Source organism: Manduca sexta, chromosome 18, assembly GCF_014839805.1.
Source record: "Manduca sexta isolate Smith_Timp_Sample1 chromosome 18, JHU_Msex_v1.0, whole genome shotgun sequence".
In the NCBI taxonomy this organism is placed as follows: domain Eukaryota; kingdom Metazoa; phylum Arthropoda; class Insecta; order Lepidoptera; family Sphingidae; genus Manduca; species Manduca sexta.
This window is the reverse complement of record NC_051132.1, coordinates 13155427-13164574: the sequence shown is the minus strand read 5'-3', so window position 1 is coordinate 13164574 and position 9148 is coordinate 13155427. Positions and strand designations below refer to the sequence as shown.

General features: G+C 39.0%; 1 protein-coding gene across 1 annotated transcript; it reads left to right on the top strand.

The window, feature by feature from the left end:
- Positions 1 to 607: 607 nt before the first annotated feature.
- Positions 608 to 8273, top strand: LOC115444540 (mucin-2). The gene is made up of 8 exons (XM_037439941.1): positions 608 to 712; positions 1595 to 1773; positions 2616 to 2843; positions 2949 to 3230; positions 3469 to 6240; positions 6334 to 6627; positions 6902 to 7153; positions 7781 to 8273. The coding sequence occupies exons 1-8, from the start codon at positions 700 to 702 to the stop codon at positions 7856 to 7858; spliced, it is 4098 nt and encodes a 1365-aa protein (XP_037295838.1). The 5' UTR covers positions 608 to 699; the 3' UTR covers positions 7859 to 8273.
- Positions 8274 to 9148: the final 875 nt, after the last annotated feature.

The following is a 9148-nucleotide window of genomic DNA, read 5'->3' as shown; positions in this document are numbered from 1 at the left end:
TGTAAATATGATATGAAAGGTTGTATAATCCTACTTTTTGTAGTAAAACTGAAGTCATTACTTCCCTGCATCAAGGCGACTCTATCTCTAAGGGACTTACAGGTTTTGTAAGACTGAAAGGAGTCGCCCGGACATATAAAGTAATTTATAATATGTTATGAAATATCGTTAGTTACCTTATATCGAATTCAAGTATACGCAAAATTCCCAACGAATTTCTTAGGTCGAATTTTCTAGTAGCAGTATCCACAAAAATGGCTTGTAGTATTTCTGCTATGTCCAAGCATGATAAATTAGTTTCACTGTATTTTATACGATTAAAAACTATCAAACTGGCGAAGACACCCTTCCCGATTTCTTACTCCAAATGAGGTGAGTAAAACCCACAATTTCTATAGCAGAAAATTGAAAACACAGTGTTTACGAGCGACGATAAAAATTATATTTTACAATTCTTACAAAACCAAGAACATCCAGTATTCCCCATTAGTTAATTTATTCTAAATCTTAGAATTTAATCTTGAAGACGCCATACCTACGTAAGCCACATCACCTCCATAGCTAAATCATAAAAAACAATACATAAATATAAGTATAAACGTAACGCTTTGAATATAATAGTAAATCGATTATTCAGATTAATCGACAATTAGAGAGGTTGGAGCGATAAACAGCGGTCACACGCTCCGTTGGTGGACTATGGAGAACATAGGTAAGTCTTTAAACTAAATACGGATAAAAACTTTCAGATTTGGGATTATAGATTTTAAATTAAAAGTCATATGATGTCGAATTACTCCCACCGGTAATAAACAAACAGAATGCGAAAAGAATCATGGAAAGAGGCAGGGACGCGCTCGCTACCTTAAAAGAGAGAAAATTAAGAAAGGTAGCGGCGTTTGGATCTTCTTCCAAATAGAGGAGGTTTGCATTCAACTCACCATACAAAGATCAAAAATATCACTTCACATTGTTTTAATGACGTAGTACTACCAGTCGACCTGGCCCTTCATAGTACAGACAATTAAATAATATACAGACAATTATTAATATTACCTATATATTTGATCACTTACAAAAAGGGTTTATTTCATTATTTGTATCCACTTGCTACTTTCTAAAAGTATTAGTCCTATTTTGAAAAATATTTTACTAATATAAGTTATATTACCACTATACATAATCGCAAGCAATAAATACTTAATATGTTGTATTTTTACACCGTTCCCATAGATCGCTTAAGGCGATACCTCAAGGTCCATTTTCATACATTTTGTTTCACCTTTAATCTGGGTAACTAAACAAGTATTGGCAAGTAAAGAATTTAAATTCACGTCTAGTTAAATTAATGAACAAAGTAATTTAATACGACGAAATTTTAAAGGCCGAAATATCCGTGCATATTAATTATTTTTACGTTTTTCTTTCAACTGCGAGAACTAATCACTAACTAGACGTGAATTTAAATTCTTTACGTGTCAATACTTGTTTAGTTACCCAGATTAAAGGTGAAACAAAATGTATGAAAAATGGACCTTAAGCTATAACCTTAAACAATAGTATTTTTAGTCCTAATTTATAAATCTATCACTAGTGTATCGTCTAGCATTGCTGCTAGTCCTCGTGTACTCTGCTAGCGCGAACCCTTGCGAGGGCTTGGATGGCACAGTGGTCCCTCACAAGACATCATGCAGCAAGTACCTGGAGTGCATACGGGGCGTGGCAAAGGAGCTTACCTGCCAAATTGGGAACGACTTCGATGTAGTCACAAGAGTGAGTAGTTTGTTACATTGCTTAAATTATACAACTTATAAATAAATATTTTCAATTACTGATAATTATTGATTGAGGATAAATTGATGATTAGGTGTTGCCTGCATGCTGTGAATGGTACAATGATCAGGGATTTTTGTAGCGGGTAAGGCTTCTCACGCGGGCGATGACGAAGAAGATGCAGTATTGTTCAAGGATTGATGTTACATACGATTTCATTTGTCTCAGTATTTAAACTTAAAACTGTTACAACCGTTTTCAATAAACGATCCCAATCTCAATCTTCAATCCGATTCCGAATGAACCAATCAAAACTGATTTGTACGCACGTCAAAAAAACTTTGTTCTGATTGGTCCATTTTTGAGATAGATCGAAAAAAGCAATTAGGATAGTTTATTGAAAATGGCGGTTAGAGACTATAAAAGTGTGTACTCACAAGTTGGCGCGTCCCGGACTGAAAAAGCTGATAATTCTCATTCAGATCTATAAATAATTTGATTTATTACTGATTATACATTACTTGGTTAAAAATTCATCTTTATGTTTTAACTAAAAAAAATATCTCCGACTGATGTCGGTTCTGCTGTATCAAAAGAATCATTAAAACGTTGATGGCCTCAAAGAAAAGGAACACTTATGTGAAATGAGTGAGGAACTCGTTTGAGATGTCAGAAGTTATACTCATGATGCAAAAACCTCACAGCAGGCTGTCACTTTAAATTTTTGAGACAGTAGTTGGTACGTTCCCATCCGAGCCAACCTCTTCACACTGACAAATAAATCTACAACACCACTTTCCCTAAAAAAGTCCCTAATCACTCAAAATCCAAATATATTTCAGCAATGTCGTCCAAGAGGCATAGCAAAATGTCAGCTGCAAGGCGACAGTCAACCAGAATCCGGCAAACCGTGTCTAGGAAGTACAGATCCTGGAGTACAGTGTGATCCAAGCAGGGAACAGTATCGCATCCCGGATCCGCGAAACTGTGGCTATTATTACTTATGTTACAGAGGATTGCTTATACACGAACGGTGCCCGGGGAACTTTGAATTTAGCTCCAAGCTCTTGGTAAGTTAATTGTTTTATTAAAAAAGGAGAAACTTAATAATGCATTTTTTGGTTAATGCTGATTGACCTAAAGGACTACAATTAACTGTCAATTCAATTTTTCAGGTTTGTACATTCCCTAACGTAGCACAGTGCAGTATTACTACAGAAATACCACCTATTTCACCAATCCTTACAACCACGTCAAGAGTGCCAACTATTCCGCCCGTCACAAGTACAACTGCTGGCACCACTACCGACTGTCGTTGCTCCGTGACCTGTGACTACCCCGACAAACAATACCTTCTCCCCGACCCGTACGATTGCAAATATTACTACGTGTGCGCGTTCGGGAAGAGACTTCACTTACGCTGCGCTAAAGACTTCGAGTTCAGTCCTATTAATTTTGTAAGTATATACTAGTAACACATCTATTACGTACTTTCTACTAACTGGCGCTTTTAAAACAATATTAATGTTAATCTTTGTTTCGAACCGAAGACTAAACCAATAAAAAAGAGATTGTTTATTGGAAACAGTTCAAAAGCTTGTTATTTTTAAAATAAAATAAGACAACAAAAGGTATAAAATATTATTTTCTAAATCTTAAGATATACAGTAAACAAAAATTATATATTTTTTACAGAAATGTATGCCGGCTGATGAGGCTCAGTGTAACGTAACTACAACTACTACAACAACGACGACTGCTGCACCTACAACTACAACTACCGAAATCCCAACTACAACGACGGAAATACCTACTACTACTACTACAACTGAAGCTCCGACCACAACAACTGAGGTTCCAACCACTACAACAGAAGTTCCTACTACTACAACTGAAGCCCCGACCACAACAACTGAGGTGCCTACTACAACAACCGAATCTCCAACTACAACAACAGAAGCACCAACAACAACAACCGAAGCCCCAACTACAACCACCGAAATTCCTACTACTACAACTGAAGCTCCCACCACAACAACTGAGGTTCCAACTACTACGACTGAAATTCCTACTACTACTACAACTGTAGCCCCGACTACAACGACTGAGGCGCCAACTACTACAACGGAAGTTCCTACTACTACAACTGAAGCCCCGACTACAACAACTGAGGTGCCAACTACTACAACAGAAGTTCCTACTACTACAACTGAAGCCCCCACCACAACAACTGAAGCGCCAACTACTACAACTGAAGTCCCGACCACAACAACTGAAGTGCCAACTACTACGACTGAAATTCCTACTACTACGACTGAAGCCCCGACTACAACGACTGAAGTGCCAACTACTACAACAGAAGTTCCTACTACTACGACTGAAGCCCCGACTACAACAACTGAGGTTCCAACTACTACAACAGAAGTTCCTACTACTACGACTGAAGCCCCGACTACAACGACTGAAGTGCCAACTACTACAACAGAAGTTCCTACTACTACGACTGAAGCCCCGACTACAACAACTGAGGTTCCAACTACTACAACAGAAGTTCCTACTACTACGACTGAAGCCCCGACTACAACGACTGAAGTGCCAACTACTACAACAGAAGTTCCTACTACTACGACTGAAGCCCCGACTACAACAACTGAGGTTCCAACTACTACAACAGAAGTTCCTACTACTACGACTGAAGCCCCGACTACAACGACTGAAGTGCCAACTACTACAACAGAAGTTCCTACTACTACGACTGAAGCCCCGACTACAACGACTGAAGTGCCAACTACTACAACAGAAGTTCCTACTACTACAACTGAAGCCCCGACTACAACAACTGAATTGCCAACTACTACAACAGAAGTTCCTACTACTACGACTGAAGCCCCGACTACAACAACTGAAGTGCCAACTACTACAACAGAAGTTCCTACTACTACAACTGAAGCCCCGACTACAACAACTGAAGTTCCAACTACTACAACAGAAATTCCTACTACTACAACTGAAACCCCGACTACAACAACTGAGGTGCCAACTACTACAACAGAAGTTCCTACTACTACAACTGAAGCCCCCACCACAACAACTGAAGCGCCAACTACTACAACTGAAGCCCCAACCACAACAACTGAGGTGCCAACTACTACAACTGAAATTCCTACTACTACTACAACTGAGGCCCCGACTACAACAACTGAGGTTCCAACTACTACAACAGAAGTTCCTACTACTACGACTGAAGCCCCGACTACAACGACTGAAGTGCCAACTACTACAACAGAAGTTCCTACTACTACAACTGAAGCCCCGACTACAACAACTGAGGTGCCAACTACTACAACAGAAGTTCCTACTACTACAACTGAAGCTCCTACCACAACAACAGAAGTTCCTACTACTACAACTGAAGCCCCGACCACAACAACTGAGATGCCAACTACTACAACTGAAATTCCTACTACTACAACTGAAACCCCGACTACAACAACTGAGGTGCCAACTACTACAACAGAAGTTCCTACTACTACAACTGAAGCCCCCACCACAACAACTGAAGCGCCAACTACTACAACTGAAGCCCCAACCACAACAACTGAGGTGCCAACTACTACAACTGAAATTCCTACTACTACTACAACTGAAGCCCCGACTACAACAACTGAGGTTCCAACTACTACAACAGAAGTTCCTACTACTACGACTGAAGCCCCGACTACAACGACTGAAGTGCCAACTACTACAACAGAAGTTCCTACTACTACAACTGAAGCCCCGACTACAACAACTGAGGTGCCAACTACTACAACAGAAGTTCCTACTACTACAACTGAAGCCCCCACCACAACAACTGAAGCGCCAACCACAACAACTGAGGTGCCAACTACTACAACAGAAGTTCCTACAACTACAACTGAAGCCCCGACTACAACAACTGAGGTTCCTACAACTACAACTGAAGCCCCGACTACAACAACTGAGGTTCCAACTACTACGACTGAAGCCCCGACTACAACAACTGAGGTTCCAACTACTACAACAGAAGTTCCTATTACTACAACTGAAGCCCCGACTACAACAACTGAGGTGCCAACTACTACAACAGAAGTTCCTACTACTACAACTGAAGCCCCCACCACAACAACTGAAGCGCCAACCACAACAACTGAGGTGCCAACTACTACAACAGAAGTTCCTACAACTACAACTGAAGCCCCGACTACAACAACTGAGGTCCCAATTACTACTACTACTGAAATCCCCACAACTACAACTGAAATGCCTACAACTACTACTGAAGAACCAACAACTACCCGTCGTCCTATTGATGTAACCTGTGACCGCCCCGATGAGCAATACCTCCTCCCCGACCCCAACGACTGCAGATATTACTACGTGTGTGCGTTTGGGAATAAAATACATTTACGGTGTGCTAAAGACTTCGTGTTTGATCCCACGGAGCTGGTCAGTATAATGTTTTAACTTCTGCTAGATTTTGTCAGCTACAAATAGGCTTCATATGAGTTTTAACCATTTTTTACTTTATTTTATTTACAGAAATGCGTACCACCAGGTCAAGGAGATTGTGATGTATATATATTTCGAACCAGTACCCGACCGCATGAAGCTTCGACGCCTGCTCCCTCATCACAAAAGTCCCGACCTGTAACTGCGTTCCCTCGCAAGAATTCGTCGCGGAATGGTCACCAGGGAGATCGGAAATGCATATTGTCAGCAGCACACTACAGGATAATAGACCCAAAAGATTGTAGATATTATTATCTTTGTTACTACGGTGTGCCCATCCATGAGAAATGCCCTTATAATTTCGAATTCAGTCCTAAGATTATGGTAAATATTAGGAACTTTATAATATCTATTGACTTTCCTTATTGCAATCCAATGTGGGACTGGTGTCTCGGATTACTCAAGCAGGTTGTGTTTAAGATTTGACCTATTTTGGCTGCCTGCCGCTCATCAATCTCCTCTGGAAGGTAGAGTAAAGAGTAATTCATAATAGAAAAATCCTCACAAAATGTTCCCTAACCTAAGAGTTGAATCCAAAATCTCAGCAATATCATACTAAAATAGTGATAGAAACATAATGCTTAACAATTTCTTTCAGGAATGTCTAGCACCCAGTCTCGCTAAATGCAACACGACGGCAACTACACCCACTCCTGCAACCACAACCACTCATAAAACTACAACTGCTGTAACCACAACCGTATCTCCCAAAGAGATCTGTCAGAACGAGGACTCCTTCTACAGTCTAGTGCCAGATCCCACTAGCTGCAGAAACTATTACTACTGCTTTTTAGGATTTGCTATTAGAGATGAATGCCAAAATGGATATGAATTTGACCCTACACTTCTGGTAAGCTTTCTTATTTTTAATCACAAAACGAGTATGCCACTCGCCTGAACAACACGTTCATGAACAGATGTAATAAAACTCAGAGCGATGAATTGCTTCTTACGTTTATGGCAAAGTAACTCTATCGCACCTGATGGTTAGTGAAGTGGGGACTAATAAAATATCGACTGACGAGAGATGATTATCGCTCAGCAATGGACAAAATTAGGCTGGCCTGTTTCAAACCATATACACAGGCTAATCCCGGAGCACGACTCACTTACATGGGCCACTATGGCGGATGCTGCACGATAGCCGCTATCCGGGCCATTATAAGGATCCTACCATAATTATTTACAAAGTGTGGCTCTACACTACGCCTCGACATTGTATTATTATCATCAAGCAGTTGCGCCTAAAGCCATGACCTGCGCAATGAACTTTATAAATCAAATATGATATGTTGCTACTGGTTATAAGCAGGCGCTTACCTATCAACATCCTCTCAACTAGCCTCTACATTCAATTGTATTAAAGACCTAAGATATTGGACATCATCAAGAATCATATATAATCAGCGACTCAGTAACTCAGTATATCTCTATGTTAAACCAATCCTTCATAACATTTATAATATTTTTTTTTCAGGCTTGTATTCCAAAATCCGAATCGACGTGTAAACCAACAGAAAGTAAAAGTCAAGGATGGTCGGGTTGGTTTTGGTGATATGAGATATTTCGTACCTCATATGCAACCTAGTTTAAGCTATTTGTAATTAGAGAAGAAATAAAAAGAAGAGAAAGATTCCACTAGTAAAATATTATGAGATTTGACAAATATGAAAACATTAAGTGTGGATTGCACTGTACTTAGGTACAAGTTAATACCAATTAATATCACACAGGGCAGACATTAATATCACGCAGGGCGGTGCAAGAATAAAATGGATGCATTAATAACCACATGAATAAGGCGCCACACACGGTTGTTGCACAACTGACGATAAATGCGTCAAAATGGCGACAATAATTGTCCAAATTATTCTCAAGATAATACAAACGTTGATTTGAATAGTATAATCATTGATAATAATCTCATATTTTTATAATTAAATTAATTAAATGTTTTGTATTCGCGTCAGATTTTTATTTTTGATTATTCTAAAAATTAACCCCTTCAAACAAACTTACAAACTAACCCCCTTATTCATAAACGTTTTTTATCTAAGGACGAAGTAAAGCTGTGATAACAAGCTTGTTTCTTAGTGCCCAACGGCACTGAGAAACAGACATAGGGCCGTTGTGATTGGCTATTATTGTTGTATCTCAATATTAGCCAATCACAACGGCCCTATGTCTACGCACTGTGAAGACTGCCATGCCGTCAGCACTGAGAAACAGACTTGTTATCACAGCTTTACTCGGTCGTTCGATAAAAAACGTCTATGAATAAGGGGGTAAGTATTTAATTACCAAATTATGTACAGTCAACTTCAGAAGTAGCTTAAAAATTTTAACATCGTTTTTAAGCTTTTGTTTTCTTTGGCTTTCGTCAACCATCGATTTTTCTTCTTTAAAATAAACTTCAAAGGCTTTAACTGACTTTACATATAAGATAAAAGAAAATTTCGATAGAAATTAACGCGTAGAAGCGTTATGAAGTTATGAATTTGTTAAGGTGCTTTTGCTGTACATACTTACCTATGGAATATTAATATTTTATTCAAACTGAATAAGATGAATGAAGACATTCCTCGTCAATTGTAAACTTTTACCCCCTTATTCATAGACGTTATTTATCTAAGAGCGGAGAAAAGCTAGGCATATATAGCTATAAGGCATGGCAGCATTCGCAGTGCGTAGACATAGGGCCGTTATGATTGGCTAATATTGAGATACAACAATCAAGACCAATATATACTTAATAGACAAAAAAGGCCAATATATAAAGGACAATAAATATTTTTTTTTACTCACTACAACTTTAACTTTATTTATTCTGTCCTTAGATAAAAAA